Source organism: Anabrus simplex, chromosome 10 (assembly GCF_040414725.1).
Source record: "Anabrus simplex isolate iqAnaSimp1 chromosome 10, ASM4041472v1, whole genome shotgun sequence".
Classification (NCBI taxonomy): Eukaryota; Metazoa; Arthropoda; class Insecta; order Orthoptera; family Tettigoniidae; genus Anabrus; species Anabrus simplex.
In genome coordinates, this window is record NC_090274.1 from 45049803 (window position 1) to 45075289 (window position 25487).

The window sequence follows — 25487 nt, forward strand, 5'->3', positions numbered from 1 at the left end:
GGCCCCACTTCATTCTCAATCTTTCTGTCAACTGTCAGATATACTTAATACAGCAAATACAAGATTACTGAGGGATTTATAGTGGAGAAGAGCAGCGCCTGACCTCCTTCATTCCGGGATCAAACAACTGCACGGGAATTTTTTTTAAATGCAATTTGTTCGGGGCGTCGACCTATAGAGATCTTTTGCCTACTTGCACCATGTGATATGAACCTGCGTGTAATTGGAATGGAGGAAATGTAGAGGAAAGGAACAGCCCCAGGCCAGGGATAATAATCTTTTACAATTAAAAACCCCTGACCCAGCCGGGATTCGAACCCGGGGCCGCCGGGTGACAGGCGGACGCGTTGCCCCCCTACACCGCGGGACCGGACAGTAGGAAAGTTACTTTTTTTTAAATCAACTATGCACGTTACGCTGCCCGTAGATTCTCTCCGAGTGAAACTTCTTCGCAGTTAAACCTACGGTGATAACCTACTTTTGTAACAACATATAATTATCTGAAAGTCTGAAGTACAGTATGTCCGGACTTTAACAGATATGTCATGTTAGAAAAAATTCAGTATAGTACTTCATAAGCAAAAGTAATGTTGGTAGGAAAAAGCCGTTCGAGTTTCAAGCTGTAGATTGGAACCGAACAAGCAGATCTTTGAGCCAATATAGCAAGACGTAATATTAAAAGAGTTCTGCAGTGGAATACGAAATAACCAAGCTGTTAACACTCAGACCTGTAGCATAGAAGAAAACGCTAGTCCCATATTGACCCTATACGGCACGGTCAAAATCCCGTACTATTTTTCCGGACCAATAAAAAACAACCATTTTAGTTCTTTCTTTCTTTATTTATTTATTTATTATTTTTTTGCTATTGGCTTTACGTCGCACCGACACAGATAGGTCTTATGGCGACGATGGGACAGGAAAGGGCTAGGAGTGGGAGAGAACCGGCCGTGGCCTTAATTAAGGAGAGAATCTACGGGCAGCGTAACGTGCATAGCTGATTTTAAAAAAAGTAACTTTCCTAGTGTGAAAATGGAGAAACCGCGGAAAACCATCTTCAGGGCTGCCGACAGTGCGGTTTGAACCCACTATCTCCCGAATACTGGATACTGGCCGCACTTAAGCGACTGCAGCTATCGAGCTCGGTATTTATTTATTTCACACATTTAAATCAGAGTGATATGGTTTCGTATTTAGAAACATCGCTTCGAAGACGATAAAAATAAAGAACAAAATTACTATATTAGTATGCACGTATTATTATAAAAAGAGTATTTTTCACTTAAAAAATAGAAGAAATAGAAAGCACAAAGGCAATCTTAAAAAGCTGACAACCCAAATAAGAAATAAAAACAAGAACATACGGTACTGTAATAGAAATTAAAGGATCATAATTTCATACAGTCCGCCTCTGTGGTGTAGTGGTTAGTGTGATTAGCTGCCATATCCGGAGTTCCGGGTTCGATTCCCGGCTCTGCCACGAAATTTGAAAAGTGGTACGAGGGCTGGAACGGGATCCACTCAGCCTCGGGAGGTCAAATGAGTAGAGGTGGGTTCGATTCCCACCTCAGCCATCCTGGAAGTAGTTTTCCGTGATTTCCCACTTCTCCTCCAGGCAAAGGCCACGGCCGCTTCCTTCCCTCTTCCTTGTCTATCCCTTCCAATCTTCCCATCCCCCCAACAAGGTCCCTGTTCAGCATAGCAGGTGAAGCCGCCAGGGCGAGGTACTGGTCATCCTCCCCAGTTGTATCCACCGACCCAGAGTCTGAAGCTCCAGGACACTGTCCTTGAGGCGGTAGAGGTGGGATCCCTCACTGAGTCCGAGGGAAACCCGAAGAAGAAAAGGAAGAATAATTTCATACAACTGCAATTCAGAAATGCAACTACACACCAAACATTTCTCCTCATTAATAACATTTTACGAGTATTTAATTGTTTCTGTCTAATTCCCTGCCTCTTCCTGTATTTAAACCTGGTAACAAAATGTTTACTCGCTTTCAAAATGTTGAAAAGGGCGAGAAATAGCGGGTCTACAATCGTATGTCAGGAGCAAAGTCGAGGGAAACTGGTAGCAAGGGAGACAGTTGGAACTAGCAGATAAGATTAATAGGAGAACACACTGCGGTCACGTAGCTATTAGCCTGCATTCGGGAAATAGTGGGTTCGAACCCACTGTTGGCAGCCCGTGGTTTCCCATGTTCACATCAGACAAATGCTGGGGCTGCACCTGAATTAAGCACACGGTCGCTTCCTTCCCACCCCTAGCCCTTTCCTATCCCATCGCCATCGTCGCCATAAGACCTATCTGTGTCGGTGCGACGTAAAGCAAATAATAATAATAATAATAATAATAATAATAATAATAATAATAATAATAATAATAATAGAACATTCCTAACTCTTTGGGCTCGTTTGCCGGATATGCTCTATCATCTGTTGTGCTCATATGTCGAAATATCCTTTTAATAGCAATGGCAATGTTTTAGATGGATTGCTTTTCAATATTGAGGTGACGGAATTGTGATGTACTTTGAAAATTACGCCACTGAACGTAATAATCGTAAACAAAACAACAAGAATCCTGCAACATTCGCCACCTCAGATTCCCTCATCCCCTCGGATTCACTTCCATCAGTTTAAATGAGAAAACACCGTCCAAAGCCGATAAACTCTACTAGGAATCTTGTGAAAAGAAATAGCTTTTGTGAAGAGAGAGAGAGAAAAAAAAAAGAACACGACAAGACCCACTTCAATGTCTAGTACTGGTACAGTAATACGCAACTGCATCGATCTTTCTTACCGTCAGTTATTTCAAGGAAGAAAACTTCCTTCACCCTATGCGCATACATACAATATGCTCAGGGATGCAGTGGTATTGGACTAAGCCTCCGTGGCTCAGACGGCAGCGCGCCGGCCTCTCACCGCTGGGTTCCGCGGTTCAAATCCCGGTCACTCCATGTGAGATTTGTGCTGGACAAAATGCAGGCGGGACAGGTTTTTCTCCGGGTACTCCGGTTTTCTGTCATCTTCCATTCCAGCAACACTCTCCATTAACAATTACTCTGTCAGTCATTATCATTGCCCCAAGGACAGCAACAGGCTTCGGCAGCCGGCACATTTCCTATCCTCGCCGCTAGATGAGGGCTTCATTAATTCCATTCCTGACCCGGTCAAATGACTGAAAACAGGCTGTGGATTTTCATGCAGTGGAACAGAGTCCCAAACCTATCTGGAAAGGGGACTGAAGTTTCTTTGTTTTATAATGTTAATGTTTTAAACCTGCCGCATTAGTTCAAAGAACTTCCGTATCTAATCAATACTGCCAACTGTATTTTTACCCACACTGCTTCATAAATCTCTAGAATGTGTGATACTCACTTTTACCTCAAACATCCGAGTGTGACAGAACCCTTTGTTTTTAAATTAACGAAACATTGAAAAAAATCTTCATTAATGTTTATTATTATTATTATTTACCGGATACTCTAGAAAATTATTAAGACGTATAATATCTGATTGATAGTGCTGGTAGTAAATATGTCTCAATATTGAAACCAGTTACAACTTACAAAACTACTTTTAAATAGATGGTCGATCACCCATTGAGTTGCTAACAACGCACAATATACTGGTATTCTAATGTTTTGCTATGACTGTGGTATTCAGTTTTCCTGCCCTTCTGATTTTGCATTTTCTTCCAATAAACAGAGGTTTACTGAGACATATAAATACTTACAACTAATTTAATACAACTATCTTGTTTTAATTAGTCCGAAGCCGTTCTCAGCAACCCGTTACACGGACGGATGCTCGTATTTAATTTTGTCATTTTACGAGTGAGTCAGAAACCTATTTCTATTTCCACTACAATCCTGATTATGCTAGTATCAATCTGGTATTACACATAGATTTTAAATAAACAGAAGAAACCGATGAGATTATTTTGGGATACATATTATCTTGCACACTTCCGTTCATTTTGGAACGGCGTCACTAAATTCATATTTACAAAACAGTCCGTGGAGGCCAGAATTCTCCGAGCAGCTCCACAGCAACAACGCATTGTATCGAGAAATGATAGCAGTATTTACTATTTACCTTCAGCCGACACCAAGCTAAAGAGCATCGCCGCATCCTCCTACTCCAGACACAGAATTAACAGACACCAAATACACTATGACACAAACAAACATTCTCGAGCGACAACGAGACGTCAGCTGATCAAAGTCTCCACTGATAAGAAAACCAGCTGCCAGATGAAAGTGCGGAGAACAACGGCCTTGACAACAGGTATCAACAGTGTTGCCCGGTCTAAAGAGGCATGGCTCACTGCAGTGTAAACATAAACAAATGCGAATGGTTACAAGATAAATGAGAACATCTATACGGCTAAGCTACAAACCAAGTCATTCAGGGCTATTTTAAACTGACACTATAGTTATTAAAGAATGTGTCACAACCGTAACTACAGAGGGCAAGGGGACCAATCTCACACACAATTCTCCCCTCCAGCGTTCTCTCGCTCAGCGGCAGCACGTGTGCAATGGAATGATAGTCTGCAGCACTAGAGATGGGCGAAGTTGTCCTTTTCCTGGAACAGTTCCGGTTGTTCCTGTTCCGAAACGAACTACTATGTTCCAAATAACAGTTCCAAAACAACAGTCAAAGGTTTAGGCAACGGGGAATTAGAAAACGTCAACGAACCTCATAAATGCTAATTCGAAACTTGTTTCCTCATTGCTAGTTTCATACTTTAATGTTAATGTCTCTAGAAAACGCTAAAACAAGGTTTTATCACCACAAATTGGGTATTAATGAAAAAAAAAAAAAAAAAAGAAACACCTTAATTAAATTACATTAGTTTTCAGGTTTGTTTTCTTATTAAATGTTTTATTTTTTAGGGTTTTATGCATACATCATTATAGACCGTTATGACTTTCAGCTTTCAGTCTGCAAGCCTCTGTGAATTTACGAATAATGTCGCCACAATCTTCTATTTGCAACTAGTGCTGTGGCCTCAGTTCTATACCTCTTATCTTTAAACTGTTAGAAACAGAGTCTGCCCATCGTCGTCTTCGTCTCCCTCTACTTCTCTTACCCTCCATAACAGAGTCCATTATTCTCCTAGGTAACCTATCCTATTCCATTCGCCTCACATGACCCAACGCCGAAGCCTGATTATGCGTACATCTTCTTCCATCGAGTTCATTCCTAACTTAGCCTTTATCTCCTCATTCCGAGTATCCTCCTACCATTGTTCCCACCTGTTTGTACCAGCAATCATTCTCGTTACTTTCATGTCTGTTACTTCTAACATGAATGTTTTAATTTTTTTTTTTTTTTTTGCTATTGGCTTAACGTCGCACCGACACAGATATGTCTCATGGCGACGATGGGACAGGAAAGGGCTAGGACTGGGAAGGAAGCGGCCGTGGCCTTAATTAAGGTACAGCCCCAGCTAACTTATGAATAAGATATCCAGGGTCCACCCAGCTTTCGCTCCCGTAAAGCAAAGTTGGACTGAAAACAGACCGATGCAAAGATAGTTTCGTCTGGGAGCTGACTTCCTTCTTATAGAATACTGTTGATTGCAATTGCGAAGCTCACTGCATTAGCTTTACTGCACCTTGATTCAAACTCACTCACTATATTACCATCCTGGGAGAACACACAACCTAAATACTTGAAATTATCGACCTGTTCCAGCTTTGTATCACCAATATGGCATTCAGTTCTGTTGAATTTCTTTCCTACTGACATCAATTTTAGTCTTCGAAAGGCTAATTTTCATACCATACTCATTGCACCTATTTTTAATTTGCAAGATATTAGACTGCAGACTTTCGGCACAATCTGCCATTAAGATCAAGTTGTCGGCATAGGCCGGACTGCATACTACGTTTCCACCTGATTGATTCCCTCCCTGCAAATGATCCATGTAAACTACGAACAACAAAGGTGAAAGATAACAGCCTTGTCTAATCCCTGAATGTACGCTGGCCCAAGAACTCATTCTACCATCGATTCTCATTACAGCCCAATTGTCAACATAAATGCCTTCGATTGATTTTAATAATCTACCCTTGATCCCATAGTCCCCCAGTATGGTGAACATCTCTTCCCTCGGTACCCTGTAATATGCTTTCTCTAGATTTACGAAACAAATACAACTGTCTATTCCTCTCGCAGCATTTTCCAATTACAGGAGCATGCTGAAAATCTGATCCTGACAGCCTCTCTGTGGTCTGAAACCACACTGGTTTTCATCCAATTTCCTCTCAACCACTGATCGCACACTCCCTTCCAAGATGCCAGTGAATAATTTGCCTGGTATACTAATCAATGAGATACCTCGATAGTTGTTGCAATCCTTCCTGTTCCCTTGCTTATAGAAAGGTGCTATTACTACTTTTGTCCAATCTGAAGGTACCTTACCAACACTCCATGCTAATATTCTATGAAACCATTTCATCCCTGCCTTCCCAATATACTTCGCCATTTCAGGTCTAATTTCATCTATTCCTGCTCCTTTATGGCAATGAAGTTAATTTACCATCCTTTCCACTTCCTCAAGCGTAATTTCCCCAACATAATTTTCCTCCTCCCCATAAGCTCCGTTGTTCGCGACACCACCATGAAGATTCCCTTTCACGTTGAGAAGATTTTCAAAATATTCCCTCCACTTGTCCAGTGATTTCCCGGGATCTATTATGAGTTCATCTGAATTGCCCAAAACACTTCATTTTCCCCCTCCCTTCCTTCCTAAGATTATTTATTCCTGTCCAGAAAGGTTTCCCAGCTGCTTGACCTAGTCTTTCCAGGTTATTACCAAAATCTTCCCACGACTTCTTTTTTGATTCAACAACTATTTATTTCGATCTGTTTCTTTCATCTGTGTAGAATTCCATGTCTGCATCAGTCCTTCTTTGGAACCATTTCTGATAAGCCTTCTTTTTACGTTTGCAAGCTGCTCTCACTTCATCATTCCACCAAGATGTTTGCTTTTTACCATATTTACACACAGTTGTTCCTAGGCATTCCCTTGCTGTTTCTACTACAGCACCCTGTATGCCACCCATTCTCTTTCTATCTCCTGAATCAGCTTACTATCCACTGTTCGGAACTTCTCACTAATTATATCCATGCACTTCTGTCTACTTTCCTCGTCCTGGAGATTTTCTTACCCTAATTCGTTTGCAGACGGATTTCACTTTCTCAATCCTAGGCCTAGATATACTTAGTTCACTACGGATCGGATAGTGGTCTGTTTCATCGAAAAATCCCCGAAAACCCGTACATTTCCTAACAGATTTTCTGAATTCGAAGTCGGTTAAGAAATAGTCTATTGTGGATCTGATACCCCTAGCCTCCCATGAGTAGCGGTAAACAGCCTTATGCTTGAAGAATGTATTCGTAACTGCTAAACCCATACCAGCACAGAAGTCCAGCAGATGCTTCCTATTCCTATTAGCTTCCATACCTTCCCCACATTTACCAATCACCTTTTCATATCCTTCTAATTTTCTTTAATCATAAATTAGTTTTGACAGACTGAAGAACGTAGCAGTTACAGATTAACTACCGGTACGGTTTTTTATTTGGCAAAAGAAGGCAAGTATTGGACAATATGAAACATGTAAGCTTAGCCCAATAAGGTTTTTGTTTTTTTTTTCCTTTCAATAATGGTCTTTGGTTATACACCATTTGGCCAGCTGATAGTGATTAGGATAGGGATGACACTATGTCTTCTCGCCACGAGGCCAGTTATGGCATTGCTACAGGGTGAGAAGGTCATGGTAGAAAGGAGATGGTAGGAGATTAACTTCATTAACTATGTCAGTTCGTGGCTTCTGCATCAGGGTTTATATAGCTAGACTGGTGTCTTGTAAGAACTAGATCAGTGCCCTGTAGATCTGGTATATTGACATTGCCATGTTTTTATATGCGGCCTATGTACAATGTATATTTCTAACACTCCTCGTGAAAAAAATTTGCAAAGGATAGCACAACACTAATAGCCGTAAATCACGGTAGAAGAATGTTTTGACGATGAACGTGGTTTAACGCAGCGAGAATTCATACGAACAAAGATTTAAAAATCAGTGCCATGCATACTTACCGCGGATACGCCGTCCGTCAAAATGCTGACTAATATGCGCTCCTTTTACAATTTCATATTTCGTGGGTTTCCTTCCCAGCTCTTAGACCAATCCAGCTGAGTGCAGGCTGTTCGGAACACTGTTCTTTCGGAACACGGTGTTGCTAGAGCAATCGCGCTGGAGTGCAGGCGACATGGAAGACTGTTCTTTCGGAACAGGGTGTTGGTAGACTAGACCATTCCCGCTGGAATGCAGGCGACACGGAACAAGATGTTGCTAGACCAATCCAGCTGGGTGCAGGCCATACGGAGCACTGTTTTTCAGAACAGGGTGTTACTAGACCAATCCAGCTGAGTGCAGGCCATATGGAGCACTGTTCTTTCGGAACAGGGTGTTGCTAGACCAATCCCGCTGAGTGCAGGTGACACAGAAGACTGTTCTTTCGGAACAGGGTGTTACTAGACCAATCCAGCTGGGTGCAGGCCATATGGAGCACTGTTCTTTCGAAACAGGGTGTTACTAGACCAATCCAGCTGAGTGCAGGCTATATGGAACACTGTTCTTTCGGAACAGGGTGTTGCTAGACCAATCCCGCTGAGTGCAGGTGACACAGAAGACTGTTCTTTCGGAACAGGGTGTTACTAGACCAATCCAGCTGGGTGCAGGCCATATGGAGCATTGTTCTTTCGGAACAGGGTGTTACTAGACCAATCCAGCTAAGTGCAGGCCATATGGAACACTGTTCTTTCGGAACAGGGTGTTGCTAGACCAATCCCGCTGAGTGCAGGTGACACAGAAGACTGTTCTTTCGAAACAGGGTGTTGCTAGACCAATCCCGCTGAGTGCAGGCCATATGGAACACTGTTCTTTCGGAACAGGGTGTTGTTAGACCAATCCAGCTGGAGTGCAGGTGACACAGAAGACTGTTCTTTCGGAACAGGGTGTTACTAGACCAATCCCGCTGGAGTGCAGGCGATACGGAACACTGTTCTTCACTGTTTAGTCCTATGCAAATCAGATTTTAAATTCACAGTGATATTACCAAAATACATAATGTAATGTGGATTAACAAGCAAATCACATCAAGTAAAACGTTACAAAAGAGGTCTGGAAGTATTCACCGTCTCTCAATGCCAATATCTGCTCACAAAATAAGAATATTTCTCTTTAAAATTATGCAGTGAGTTTCTTTATCTAGAATAGTGCCGTGTAGCAGAATCTTTTCTCACGTACCGTATCCAAATGAGATTACTCTCCTGAGATTTAACTGAAAATTTAGCCACCAAAATGACCTCGTACGACAGAACGAATATCACTAGTGAACAGAGCGGAAACAAGTATCGCATCCGGCAGTGCGAAAATGTCAAAAACTCAAAAGAACTAATTTAATGTGTTCTGCTTATTAAACCGCGTTTATTTATTACTAACTAAACTTCTACGTTCTTTCAAAACGCTATAAAACAATTACTGCAAATGTATAAACGGTACAAAACAAAATGCTAAATAACACCACCCATAACCATTACCATCAGCGGCGACTTGCCTTGCTTAGATAGGTGCCCACGAAATAGGAACAAGAGAACCTGTCGAGATACTGATTGCGATATAGTGACTTTTAACGCAAAAATTACAATCATCAACCCTGTTTTTAATCGGTTTTACGTCATAACGACTCAGACGATGGAAGGAAGCGTCCGTGCCCTTTAAGGAACAGCTCCAGCATTTGCCTCGTGTGGAAATAGGAAACCACGGAAAACCATTTTAGTACTGTCGATAGTGAGGTTCGAACCCACTATCTCCCAAATGCAAGCACACAGTTACGTGACCGAAGCCGCGTAGTCTAGCTCACTCAGTAATTAACCCTGAAGAGAGGGTGACTGCTTGAGTAATGTTAGAGGCAGGGCAGGGTCAATTTATGTCCCCTGTGATTTAATCAACTTTAATAACTCTGTCATCTCTTTTATGAAGCTTATATGTTTGAAACACCGGGCGAGTTAGCCGTGTGGTTAGGGGCGTACAGCTGTGACCTTGCATCCGGGAGATAGTGGGTTCGAGCCCCTTTGTCGGCAGTCTTGAAATTGATTTTCGGTGGTTTCCCATTTTCACACCAAGCTGTACCTTAATTAAGGCCAGGGCCACTTCCTTCCCACTCCTAGCCTTTCCTATTCCATCGCTGCCGTAAGACCCATCTACTGTATGTCGGTGCGACGTAAAGCCAATTCTAATATATGTTTGAAACTACTGTGTTAACTAATGGGCAAATACACTGACTGACAGTGACAATGCAACACCAAGGAGGAGTGGTTCGAAAGGGATGAAAGTTGGGGAAAAAACAGAGACGGCACGGATGAATAATTGATGTTTATTTCAAACCGATATGCAGGTTACACAATGCGCACGGCATCGACTCAGTAGGATGTAGGACCACCGCGAGCGGCGATGCACGCAGAAACACGTCGAGGTACAGAGTCAATAAGAGTGCGCATGGTGTCCTGAGGGATGGTTCTCCATTCTCTGTCAACCATTTGCCACAGTTGGTCGTCCGTACGAGGCTGGGGCAGAGTTTGCAAACGGCGTCCAATGAGATCCCACACGTGTTCGATTGGTGAGAGATCCGGAGAGTACGCTGGCCACGGAAGCATCTGTACACCTCGTAGAGCCTGTTGGGAGATGCGAGCAGTGTGTGGGCGGGCATTATCCTGCTGAAACAGAGCATTGGGCAGCCCCTGAAGGTACGGGAGTGCCACCGGCCGCAGCACATGCTGCACGTAGCGGTGGGCATTTAACGTGCCTTCAATACGCACTAGAGGTGACGTGGAATCATACGCAATAGCGCCCCAAACCATGATGCCGCGCTGTCTAGCGGTAGGGCGCTCCACAGTTACTGCCGGATTTGACCTTTCTCCACGCCGACGCCACACTCGTCTGCGGTGACTATCACTGACAGAACAGAAGCGTGACTCATCGGAGAACACGACGTTCCGCCATTCCCTCATCCAAGTCGCTCTAGCCCGGCACCATGCCAGGCGTGCACGTCTATGCTGTGGAGTCAATGGTAGTCTTCTGAGCGGACGCCGGGAGTGCAGGCCTCCTTCAACCAATCGACGGGAAATTGTTCTGGTCGATATTGGAACAGCCAGGGTGTCTTGCACATGCTGAAGAATGGCGGTTGACGTGGCGTGCGGAGCTGCCACCGCTTGGCGGCGGATGCGCCGATCCTCGCGTGCTGACATCACTCGGGCTGCGCCTGGACCCCTCGCACGTGCCACATGTCCCTGCGCCAACCATCTTCGCCACAGGCGCTGCACCGTGGACACATCCCTATGGGTATCGGCTGCGATTTGACGAAGCGACCAACCTGCCCTTCTCAGCTCGATCACCATACCCCTCGTAAAGTCGTCTGTCTGCTGGAAATGCCTCCGTTGACGGCGGCCTGGCATTCTTAGCTATACACGTGTACTGTGGCACACGACAACACGTTCTACAATGACTGTCGGCTGAGAAATCACGGTACGAAGTGGGCCATTCGCCAAAGCCGTGTCCCATTTATCGTTCGCTACGTGCGCAGCACAGCGGCGCATTTCACATCATGAGCATACCTCAGTGACGTCAGTCTACCCTGCAATTGGCATAAAGTTCTGACCACTCCTTCTTGGTGTTGCATTTGCTCTGTCAGTCAGTGTATATTCAGCGCAAAAGTCCGTATTACACCGTAAATGGGCATTTATTGTCTGTAACTGATGCAGGTCCGCCTATATGGTGTAGTGGTTAGCGTGATTAGCTGCCACCCCCGGAGGCCCGGGTTCGATTCCCGGCTTTGCCAGGAAATTTGAAAAGTGGGCTGGAACGCGGTCCACTCAACCTCGAGAGGTCAACTGAGTAGAGGTGGGTTCGGATTCACACTTTAGCCACCCTGAAAGTGGTTTTCCGTGGTTTCCCCACTTCTCCTTCAGACAAATGCTGGGATGGTACCTAACTTAAGACCACGGCCGCTTCCTTCCCTCTTCCTTGTCTTCCAATCTTCCAATCCCCCACAAGGCCCCTGTTCAGCATGGCAGGTGAGGCCGCCTGGGCGAGTTACTGGTCATTCTCCCCAGCTGTATACCCCGGCCCAGGACACTGCCCTTGATGGCGGTAGAGGTAGGACCCCTCGCTGAGTCCGAGGGGAAAACCAACCCTGGAGGGTAAACAGATTAAGAAAAAGAATATTATTCTTAAGATTCAATACTCGAAAAGGCCAGCTACTTTCTTTTGGAGTAGTACTCGCTTAGGTTGGAACAGCTATACGAAACATCACGGCCGAATATATCTCTCGCTGCGCTCCTAACTAGAGCGACGCATCAGGCCAGCCGGGGAAACATCTAACAGAATTCCACTTTCGCTGCTAGATAGCAGCACAAACGGGTATTCGAATGTGGTCGGCACACCGCCTGGAGGTCTGCAACTCTGTAACAGGTATTATTGTTATTACTGTTAGAAAAATACTAATACTTGTAGGATTCCAGCAAGATATAGCAGATATCTTGGATTCACGAGGTCAAATGGACTGTACTGTCTAAAGCATTTGATAGGGTGGAAAATGGGAGACTACTGGCAAAAATGAGTGCAATTCTTTCTTTCTTTCTTTCTTTCTTTCTTTCTTTCTTTCTTTCTTAATCTGTTTACCCTCCAGGGTCGGTTTTTCTCTCGGACTCAGCGAGGGATCCTACCTCTACCATCTCAAGGGCAGTGTCCTGGAGCTTCAGACTTTGGGTCGGGGGATACAACCGGGGAGAATGACCAGTACCTCGCCCAGGCGGCCTCACCTGCTATGCTGAACAGGGGCCTTGTGGAGGGATGGGAAGATTTGATGGGACATGCAAGGGAGAGAGAAGGAAGCAGCCGTGGCCTTAAGTTAGGTACCATCCCGGCATTTGCCTGGAGGAGAAGTGGGAAACCACGGAAAACCACTTCCAGGATGGCTGAGGTGGGAATCGAACCCACCTCTACTAAGTTGACCTCCCGAGGCTGAGTGGACCCCGTTTCAGCCCTCGTACCACTTTTTCAAATTTCGTGGCAGAACCGGGAATCGAACCAGGACCTCCGGGGGGTGGCAGCTAATCACGCTAACCACTACACCACAGAGGTGGACCGAGTGCAATTGGACTAGATAAAAGAGTGACCGAATGGGTTGCTATATTTCTAGAAAATAGATCTCAGAGAATTAGAGTAGGCGAAGCTTTATCTGACCCTGTTATAATTAAGAGGAGAATTTCTCAGGGCAGTATTATTGGACCTTTATGTTTTCTTATATATAAATGATCAGAGGAAAGAAGTGGTATCAGAGGTAAGGCTTTTTGCAGATGATGTTATTCTGTATAGAGTAATAAATAAGTTACAAGATTGTGAGAAACTGGAAAGTGACCTCGAAAATGTTGTGAGATGGACAGCAGGCAATGATATGTTGATAAACGGGGTTAAAAGTCAGGTTGTGAGTTTCTAGTCCTCTCAGTTTTAATTACTGCGTTGATGGGGTGAGGGTTCCTTTTGGGGATCATTCTAAGTATCTAGGTGTTAATATAAGGAAATATCTTCATTGGGGTAATCACATAAATGGGATTGTAAATAAAGGGTACAGATCTCTGTACATCTTTATGAGGGTGTTTAGGGGTTGTAGTAAGGATGTAAAGGAGAGGGTATATAAGCCTCTGGTAAGACCCCAACTAGAGTATGTTTTTTTTTTTTTTTTTTTGTGTGTATGGGACCCTTACCAGGATTACCTGATTCAAGAACTGGAAAAAATCCAAAGGAAAGCAGCTCGATTTGTTCTGGGTGATTTCCGACAAAAGAGTAGCGTTACAAAAATGTTGCAAAGTTTGGGCTGGGAGGAACTGGGAGAAAGAAGACGAGGTGCTCGACTAAGTGGTATGTTCTGAGCTATCAGCGGAGAGATAGCGTGAAATGACATTAGTAGACGAATAAGTTTGAGTGGCGTCTTTAAAAGTAGGAAAGATCACAATATGAAGATAAAGTTGGAATTCAAGAGGACAAATTGGGGCAAATATTCGTTTATAGGAAGGGGAGTTAGGGATTGGAATAACTTACCAAGGAAGATGTTCAATAAATTTCCAATTTCTTTCAAATCATTTAAGAATATACTAGGAAAACAACAGATAGGGAATCTGCCACCTGGGCGATTGCCCTAAATGCAGATGAGTATTGATTGATTGATTGATTGATTGAAAATACAAGCAATGAAAACCCAATATGGCAACATATCCTAAGAGTCTAAATTTAAATACCTGAGAGAAGTCATCCAACCTTCTAGACTGAATCGTGAAGCAAACAAAGAAAGGATTTCTAAACTACAAAGAGCATACAGACTCACTTGGACCACATATAAGGCAGATCATTGATTAAAGATGTAGAAATGGAAGAAAACAATCTCAAGTAAAATTGTTGGATCAGTGTGTACATGGGGAATCTGGATGATAAGGAAATCTCATGACCTATACCAACACCCAGAGAAAATATCAGACACATTTCGGAAAAGTTTGAAATTTTACGGACATATTCCCAGAATGAGTAATCAGAGATTGACCAACAAGAATTCTGAAATTTGCCCTATCAATGACAGTTAAAAATCAATTGGCTGCTCTAAGTTGGAAAAGATTTTCAGGAAATAAGCATCACAGATGGCATTGTATTAGACAGTTCTAAGTTCAGAAAATTAGTCGACAATCAACGCTTCACACACCATCCAGGTACTACCACCAACAAAATCTGATGAGAAGATCGGGGAGAAAAAAACCCACAGAGAAAAGATGGAAGAGAGTTTGAGAGAAGATTAAGGCAACGACATGAGCTATATAAGTTCAGCCTCGCTCCTTAGTCGGGCATAATGCAGTAATAATAATCCTGGTGAGGTCGCAGTTACGGACTGTGTCGAACATGTGAACTTGGTCCTGCTTTACGACCGTATGTCCCTATAGGAAGGGATGCATTCACTATTGCATGTTTCTTGCGGTGGTTGGTAGTGCTGTGTGTAAAATCCTCGTACGAGGAGCATGTCCGGACGAACAGTAAGATCCACGGTACCGGCTCAGAGGAATTAACCAGACGCAGTTAAAATCCCCAATCCGACTGGGAATCGAGCCTGGGTCACTCTGAACCGAAGGCCTCGACGCTGACCATTGGTCAAGTAGTCTGACTATTCTTGTATAGCCCCATTAATCACCAAATTATTTCTCCTCCGTTCCTTTATACACTAGTGTCCAAAAGTTAAGCACAATCACTAAACGAGGCCATACCGCCTGATTTATTTATTTATATCGTGTCAGAAGCATACATAAGTTTAAAATTAAAGATAAGGAAAAACATAAAACATAATATACATACTCCAATGGCGAAGAGCCACATTAAACTATGTGAGCCCAAAACCTTGCAACATCAAGTGCATTTGGCTTCACTTTAACCAGGTCTTCTGTTGTGCAGCTGAATGGGCATGAACTGCATTGCAGCAAATGGGCTGTGGTCTGCTCTTCTCCACATACACACAAGGTACTGTCCTCTTCGAAACCCATTTCTTCTGGTTTACCCTGCACCGCGTAACACCAGAGCGCAGTCTGTTCAGTGCTCTCCAATTCACCCAATCTGTAACATGGCCAGGAGGGAGTTCCTCTTTTGGGAAGCAGAACTAATCAATGGATACCGCCTGATAGGAATGTCAGACGGATTGCTGAACAATCGGAAGCTGACACACACCCATATGTCACACAACTTGTAAAAAACAGTGTCAGAAATGTTCTGATGGCAAAGCGACACCTTTCACAGCAACTAACAAAACTTGGCAATGTCTTCCACAACAAAATATGCTGTTAATAGGCTGTGTATGGTTACCCCTAACGGCCACACATGCTTCGCAGCGACGTGGCTAGCTCTCTATCAGATGGTCCAAGAGCTCTTGTGGCAGTAGATCCCATTCCTCCGAAAGGGCACTCCGAAGGTCTCGGAGGGTCCTTGGTTGAGGCTGACGGGATGCAATTCGTCTCCCCCAATGCATCCCAGACATGTTCTATACTCTATAGGATTCAGATCCGCAGACCACGCTGGCCAGTCCATGGGATGAATGTCTTCCCCAGTCAGAAATTCATCCACCAGAGCAGCGCTGTGCGGTCAGATATTATCGTCCATTAAGAGGAAGTCTGGACCAACCGCACCTCCGAAGAGTTGAACATGTGGTCTCAGTACCTCATCCCTGTATCTCCGAGCGTTAACAGTGTTCTTCGGACCACCCATGAAGATGTGCAGGTTCGTACGGCCATTCAACATGATGCCGCTCCACACCATGACGCCACCACCACCACACTGGTCCCGTTCCACGATGTTCCTGTGGTTGTATCGGCTACCCAGTTCTCTCCAGATTAATGTGCGACGGGAATCGTTCTGCAAACTGAAGCGGGATTCATCTGTGAAGAGCACATGTCTCCATTCATTCATGGTCCAATTTCGATGTTGACGGCTCCACAGTAAACGGGCCCGTCTCTGTGCTGGAGTGAGCGGGACGCACACCGCTGGACGTCGGGCAAACAGCCCTGCTGTTCTGAGGCTCCGGTACACAGTTTTCCTGGAAATGGGTGCAAGCTCCGCCGACAATTGTCTTGCAGATGCTCTCCGATTTCGTCGGGCGGTTAAGGCCAGATTTCGGTCCTGCTGTGGGGTGATTATCCTTGGTCGACCTGGTACTGGCCTACGACTAACTTCTCCTGTGTCTCGAAATCGTCTCCAAAAGCCTGGAAATGGCTATTTGTGGTACATTCAAGGATACGGCGACTTCAGTCTGTATCAGCCTGCTTCCAGGCGGCCGAGTATTTTACCCTGCAAATCGGGGTCCAAATGGCGTCGTTGTGCCATTATGTTGTCACGTTCAACACGAGGCTACACTTCGCACACTATAACAAGGCAAACACGACTGAGGGAATATGGGGCGCAGGCACTGGCTGTGTTTACCTTGCGGTTACGCTGCTAGTCAAAGCAGAGAACACTCCTTTCCTATACAGAGCGAACACGTAAGGCTGGTAGGTGCATATGTCGTGCGATTTGTGGTCTATTTCCTGTTGCCCTGCTTACTCGTAATTTATGCTTAACTTTTGGACACTAGTGTAGTTAATATATTCGGTCCTTACCGTTTATTTTATTCTCGTGCCAGAAACAGTTACAAATAAGACACAGTTCAAATATTATATTCTTTGTGACCAGAACTTGGCTACTTCCAGTGCATTAAGTGTAGAGTAATGAAGGTCTTCTTGAGTACAGGAGGCTGGACACTGTTGGCGTTGGAACAAACGTTCTACAGTCTGGACTTCACCACATTCACACTGAATACCATTCTTATAAGGGTAGCCCCACCCCCACCCATCTTGCTAAATAACCCTTTGATCTGCCCACTCCAGATCTCAATCTATTTAGGGACTTACAAGTCAGCCATTTCTCGTCATGGCCAGTAGACAAAGTTTCCGAAATTCTTCTCCAACCAATGGGAAGATAGGTCGTAGTCTTCCATAGTTGTAGCTTAGCTTTTTCAGCGGTGGTTCTAAGTTCCTTTGATGTTCTAAGGGAGCTCCTAGATTTCAATCGTTGCAGATGTGGTGGGTATCCATGCAAAAGATGGTTTTTTTCCTGCTCCACTTTCTTCTTTTCCTCACTGGCAGCTAGTTATCTTCGAATAGAAGGTGGTGCTATTCCTGCGAGGTGGTAAAGCGATTCGACAGGAGTGGATTTCAAGCAGCGTGTTATAATTCTACAGGTCCCATTAAGTGCTGCATCCATCTATTTGGCATACGTAGAACTATACCAAACAGGACAGGCATACTCTGCTGCGGAATAACATAGCGCCATTGAAGAAGGTCGGACGGTATCAAGGTGACTTTCTCACTGTGATTCAACCAATTTCTTCAGGAGATTGTCCCTGGTGGACACATATGACTTGCAGTTTCTGGAAAGTAAGAGATCAGTCGAGTGTCACTCCTAGATGTTTTGGAGTGTCGCAGTGTTCTATTTCGATCCTTGACCACACCATGTTCAACTTGCGAGTGGGTTCCTTGTTTCTCAACTGAAAAGCATATAATTGTGTTCATTTACTTCGTTTATATTGAAAAGGATAGGAGCCAGTATAGTTCCCTGGAGAAGGTCATTCTTCCTTGTCGTCTCCATCGAGAACGCTGTTGTTGGAATTCGACAAAAAATCTGCAATTTTATAAAAGAGTGGCTAGGCTAAAATTCTTTGTTAGGTTATAGATCTTCACGAGTAGTAGCTGGTGGTTGACAGTGCCATGTGCTGCTGATAGACCAACAAATACCACTCCTGTCACCTTTCAAGCCTCAAAACTATCTATACACTGCGAAAGATTCAGCAGTTGTCCTCAACATCTTTTACCAGGGAAAAATCTACCTTGCTGCGGTATAAGAAAGGGGGTCATTGCAGGTGCAAGACGGTTTAAAAATCAATCTTTCCAGCAACTTATAAAGGTGACACAGTAGTGCAACTGGTAAAAATGTTTCATATATACACTCATGTTCATAAAAACAGAACACCTTGAAAGATTAGAGATAAGAAGTTCAGATTCACAGGACATGTTTATTAGTATGTTCAGCAGAAACGATTAGCATTTCAGTCACCTAGGTTCAGCATGTGTCCTGCTGCTTAGCAGGCATCGACGCGTATAAGGCGTCCTGGGGAATAGCCATCCATGCTGCATTCATCTGGTTCCACAGTTCATCTTTGGTGGTTGGTACTGGGTCACAGCACAGCACCCGTCGTTTCACCATATCCCACACTTTTGCTATTGGCGACAAGTCCGGTGATCGGGCGGGCCATGGCAACAGTCTGACATCCTGTGACAAGAAGGCACGTGTTCATGGTCGCTCACTGTCCTGATGAAATATGGCGCCTGGGGTGTCGTGCAGAAAGGGTATGGCTACCGATCGCAGGATGTCATTCACGTACGTCAAACTGGTCACAGTGCCCTGGACACGCAGCAACTGTGATTTGTGGTTCTACCCTATAGCACCCCACACCATAAGGCCTTGAGATGGCGCTGTATGTCTTGTGCGAATACAGTAAATGTGATGCCTCTCCCCCTGTCTTCTGAGGCTTATCAAAATGCGGCCATCATTTTCAAACAAACTCAACCTGGATTCGTCCAAAAACAATGTTTGCTAACATTCCTGTCCCCAGTGACGTCGTTCCATACACCACTGCAGTCTAGCATGTTTATGCATATTCGTCAAAGGTAGGCGGAGAAGTGGACGGCGCGCGGGTAACACAGACCGTACTAAACGGCGACGGACTGTCACTCCTGATAGTGTACGATGTGTTACACTGTTCCACTGTTCCTCGCGCCAGAGCCAAGGCGACGCAGATCACTCCTGCAATGCCATTCGGATGAGGTGTCGATCTTTTCAGGGGGTGGTCTGGGTGGTGCGACCAGACCCATCTCGTCGTGTTCTACGGCCTTCTGTGAACCATTCTGTACACACGCGTTGCACTGCCGACACACTTCCTCCCACACGTGCAGGAATTTCCCCGATGGATGCATCACGTTCAATCGTACCAATAATGCGCCCTCTTTCAAAATCACTCATTTGACGGTACGGTTCTCGCATACGTCTGCGAGGCATCCTGCACGTCTGCTCAAGTAACACTGATCCATCAACTTTGGTTTATAGCGAAAACGAGAGCCGCAGGCACATTTTACCAGACGGTGGTGGTGCGCCGAGATATCGATGTGGACCTTGAACCTGAGAGCCGACATGGTTCAAATGCTAATCATCCCTTCAGAACATACTAATGCACATGTTCTGTGAATATGAACTTCTTATCTCTAGTCTTTGAAGGTGTTCCGGTTTTTATGAACATGAGTGTAGCCTACAATATTACTTACTATACATAATTTTGCTTACTGCAAAATAGGACAGGTATGAACTCATCCCTATAAGAGTAATACCATCTATTACGGAATACGTAAGTAGTATGAGCGCGCTTCGAGTGTTGAATAATAATATGCATTTACCATCAATGTCAAAGAGACAATGGACGGCTGTTAATAAAGGGCAAGCCCCTTTGATAGCCACTTCAGGTTACAAGAAACCTTCAACTTTTCACAGCTGAACATTATGCGCAATATATCCACAACCCACCACTTCTGCTGTCTAGAAATTAGAATAAATCTAACCTAAGAGTGATGACACCAATGATCGAATGCTCTTGGCACAGTGCTAAGAGAAAGTACACAGAGCTTGTTATGCATACCGACAGATAGCCTCCACAAGTTAACAACGTCACTTATCATTAGCGACGCCACACAATGGAAGTGCATAATGAAGTAGGGATGTGCCGACCGTATGCCGACCGGAGATGGCATGGAAAACAAAAATGGGCGCTTTGAAATAGGTTCACACTTTTTGCAAAGCTTTTTATGAATAATTCTTCCACACACAGTTGAGGTCTATCGTTAACCGTTTAGGCAGCGTGAGCCAATAAGCGCTCGGACCGTTGTTTTTTCTCCTACTTCCTTCAATATCAACGTCCCTGCTCGGCTCCAGTTTGTCGTAGATTTAAGTTGTATACACCTAAACCTTCCTCGATAAAGGCTTTGCACAATGGTGAAAACCGCACCAAAATCTGTTCAAAGGCACTCAATATTAACCTACACTAATACACACCTACTGGGGACTTTATTCTATAATATGTAAATATTATATTGCAAATTATTATAGACTGAATGTATCAAAACCAATTTCGTTAGAAATAATACTCTCTCCACAGTTTCCAGCGATTCGCAACTAGGTGAAACGAGTATTCCATTCTCTTCATTTTACGTGTTTCAAGCCTCAAAGCATTAAAACTGTGTCATAACATTTTTAAAAAACGGCAAGGTTTTTCAGTCTACACTGCTGAGGAAGCAATGTAAGAACGGAATACGTAACTAGTATGAGCGCGCTTCGAGTGTTGAATAATAATATGCATTTACCATCAATGTCAAAGAGACAATGGACGGCTGTTAATAAAGGGCAAGCCCCTTTCACACACACTGAAATAGCCAAGATCGTCCTCGGTCATTCATTCAACCAATCATTCTAATATTCAGTTATCTATGACTAATCTATGTCTATACTACTACACTAATATATAAAGAGAGACCGTGAGTTTGTTTATATGTAGGTGATGAGTACGGCCGGGATGTTTATGACTTAAAATGTTAGAAATATGCAAGCATTTATAATCTAAAAATGTATTAAAATATGATACTGACTTAATATGACTTAAAAGGTTTTTGGTTACATTTTCGAAATCTGTTTAAATTATCATTATGTTGAAAATATACTTTTAAAATATAGAACATTCAATAACAATAAATAGGTAATAATATTAATTTTGTTATTGTATTTTGAATTTATTCAATTACGCAATCCAAAGGTAACTGGACTCTGCACAGGAGGAATTACAATAGCAAATTCCATATATTTTAAGGTTTTCAAATAAGAACGATCTTCTATGTTCACGCAACATTGACTAGTAACCTCAACATCGCAGGATGTTATTTGGGCATATTTAAAATACGTCAAACCAACTTTGCCAATTTTCAACGTTATTTTCCAGCATAAGTGTCACTTTTTGGAAACTGTTCATCCAAGTCAATTCAAGAAACTTATGCGTAAAGATTGCTATAACACACATGACAGTATCATTTATACACTAATGGCTCCCGCATACCAAGTTCTGATGGAACTGGCAGTGTTGGCTGTGCATTTGTAGTCTATGAGAACGATACTGAAATATTTGCAGCTCAGTGTAAACTTTCTCCCAACTGCTCAATTTTTCAGGCAGAACTTTGGGCCTTAAAGTGTGCGTTGCAATGGTACAAAACTAACAACAAAAGAGCACGAATCTTCAGTGATTCACAAGCTGCACTAAACTATAAATATGACTTAAATTCAATAGCTGTCAATAGCTCAGGAGTGTTCGCACATCCGTACATCTTGGATTAGAGGTCACACTGGGTTTACTGGTAATGAAAAAGCAGACTCATAAGCTAAATCAGCTGCTACGTCTCTTTTTGATATTGCATATCACAAATCTCCAGTTTGTTCAAAGACAAATCAGACAATATATTTTACATAATTGGAATATTTTATATGGACATGTAGTTTGAAAGGATCTGTTACGCGGGCAAATATTTTTTCCGGAAATTCGACTATTGTATAAAGCATTAGTGCCGAAATTCGTTTTAACTCAATTTTTAACCGGTCATGGAAAATTTAAATCGTATGTAGAACGCTGTAAAGTTAATGTTACAGACGGCTACTTATGCTTTTGTAGATCAGTTCAAACAGTGCATCATTTGATATGTGAGTGTCCAGTGCTTGAAATGAGAAGATATTTTTTGCAATGCCACCTGAATGGTTGTAACCTGGAATTTTTCTAAACCAATGTATCATGTACTCAAGAGACAATGTTGTTATGCGCAGTTTCACACATTCATTAACAAAACATTTTTGTAAACATCTCTTTGTTGCGACTTTAAACTATAACCCTAATATACCTCTGGTAAAATAGGGTTCTTGTATTGTTTTGGGATAATAATAATAATAATAATAATAATAATAATAATAATAATAATAGTAATAATAATAATAATAATAATTCAACCAATCATTCTAATATTCAGTTATCTATGACTAATCTATGTCTATACTACTACACTAATATATAAAGAGAGACCGTGAGTTTGTTTATATGTAGGTGATGAGTACGGCCGGGATGTTTATGACTTAAAATGTTAGAAATATGCAATTATATTATTATTATTATTATTATTATTATTATTATTATTATTATTATTAAGAGTTCAATTGCGGCTCACCTTTCTGTCGCTTTCTACGCATCTCTCTCTTTCTATACAGCTTACCCTCCCAATTCATATAAATATGTTTCTAAGAAAGATAATTGTAAAAAATTACAAACAACAACAACAACAATTAGGAAGTGTGAAAAACCGGCCTGTGAGAAGACTGCAAGCAGGTATGCGAAAATGGAATGAAAGGATATATGAAAAAATACAAAAGTCACGGGGAAATAAGACCGTAATATGAAAAATTACCGGAAAATGATAAAAACGTTAAATAAGCCAAAATATGACTATATGACCCGTGAAATTTGCATAATTTTAGTCACCGCAGATAAAATCATGCTTAACTTATATTTACCATCGAAATAATATAAAGAAAAAATATGACATCTTATAAACATCCGAGCCCTAGTGATGAGTAATCTCAAGAGCTAACGGACCGATTTTGACATATCCTAATCCTTTGGAATTCCCGAGACATCAAAGGATTCCCGCGAACTCTGATTTAAGGGGGAAAAATGGGAGCAATACTAAATCTCAGTTTGTACGTTTGCAAGTCTGTGGGTTTATTTTTTTGAAACTAACATCTATTTGGCTGACGGAGCTCAATTTTGACATGCTTAGGTTAACACACATTACCGTTATTACGTAATCTCTTAACTGGGCTATGTAGCGAAAGAAAATGTGAAGCAAGTCGGAGGAAAACGTACGCTTGGGACTCTTAAAATTAAATACACTGCCTACACAGTTAGTCCTATTTGAACAATAGAGTGCACCACGCGTACTTGAAATTCGATTTGCCAAAAAAAAAGTTATTTGAATTTTCTTCGTATCTCTAAAAGTTTTCGCGAAAAATCTTTTGCTGTGTTTTGGCACATGCTTTATCCTTGGTCTCTTTCACGTAAAAATGCTCGACGGACCGTGCTCAATTTGGCAAGCACACAACTGGAACCTTTGGTTAACATTTGGCCTAATTACTATTACAGAGAATCTTATAATGAAAACTTCCTAACTCGATCGTGACCGGCAGTAGGTAAGGAGGAAGGGCTGGCAATATAATGAAAATACCCTATCCCGGACTTCAGATGAGGAACTGCGTATGTCAACCCCCCAATGGTCTTTCTCTTGTACTTCATATGCAGGATCTCTTATATAAACCCAGACCGAACGCACGGTGCTTGTACTCTCGGCTACGGCAGCTGCAGCATGGGAGGCGCGCGCATAGCTCTTGACCTTGCAAGCAGCAGTCTCCAATCTGAATCTGAACTGTTAACATGGTGAGACAGTTATCATTGCAACACCGTATTTTCGTATGTAAAAGTTCTGATTTCACCTTAATGGTCGTGAGAATAGTCCTCGTTACTGGTATGTAGAAAATCCTAATAGTGTTTATGATAGGAAGATTGGTGTTTGGTGCGCTGTTAGTGAAAGACGAATAATTGGGCCTATTTTTTTCGAGACGACAGTAAATGCAGAATAATAATAATAATAATAATAATAATAATAATAATAATAATAATAATAATAATAATAATAATAGTAGTCGTATGGCCTCAGCTACCGTGTGCAGACATTTCAATACGACGCCATCTGGCTGTCTGCTCGTCAATTTCGACGTTCCGTTTTACTCTAGACCCAATAGATGGCAGTTCGAGTAAACCGAAACTCTCTTGAGCGTCTATGGCTGAGACTCAATGAATTTTGTCGGGTAAACACCAAATGTGTCACCAGAGATCTTTCACATGCCGACATAGTACGGCATGGAGTGTCGAATGGACTTTTTTTCCGCCCTTCAAAAATCCGACCGGGTTTGAACCCGCTATCTTGGGATCCGGAGGCCGACACTCTACCACTGATCCACAGAGGCAGCTAGTAACTGCAGAGAGGCATCAAGATGACAGTTTGACGCCAGTTAACGGAAGAAGAAAAATCGCGTGGCTGGTTTCAACAAGATTCAGCCCCTGCTAATACAGCAGAAGATTCCTTTCTTACAATCTCCGAAGTGTTTGCAGACAGATTTCCCCACTGTTCTCCAGATCTAACAGTGTGTGATTTTTTACCTGCGGGGTCAAATGAAAGAAAAATTGTATCGAACAAATCCTCACACATTGGAGGAACTGAAAGAAAACATGACAAATGAAATCAGAAACATTACAGTGGCACAACTCACTCGCGTCAGCCAGAATGTGGTTATCAGATACAATGCCTGTATAACCCAGGAAGGACGACACTTCCAGCATCTTTTATAAGGTAAGATTTCATATAAGAAGTATACACGCCGCTTAAAGCAGGGCGGCCGCGCGCAACATAAGTTCGGCTGAGGCAGCTGCCGTAGCACAGAGTACAAACATCGCGCGTTCGGTCTGAGTTTATATGGGAGACCCTGCACAATTCTGTATACAATGTAGAAATCCGTAGCGAAGCACGGGAACGTCAGATAGTACTAAATATTGTAAAGAACAACTGAACTGATAACTGGACGCATAACCGGCAGCGTTCT

General features: G+C 42.9%; 1 protein-coding gene across 4 annotated transcripts in view; it reads right to left on the bottom strand.

Moving 5' to 3' along the window:
- The window catches only part of mino (glycerol-3-phosphate acyltransferase mino), a 348653-nt gene that overhangs the window by 74312 nt on the left and 248854 nt on the right, over positions 1-25487 (bottom strand). Inside the window, exon 1 of one of the 4 annotated variants that reach the window (XM_067154309.2) lies at positions 4099-4234. The exons of the other annotated variants lie outside the window; for them this stretch is intronic. Coding sequence (XP_067010410.2) covers positions 4099-4134 — 36 coding nt within the window. The 5' untranslated portion in view covers positions 4135-4234. Of the gene's footprint in view, positions 1-4098; positions 4235-25487 lie in introns of those variants that run through there. 4 annotated transcript variants of the gene reach the window in all.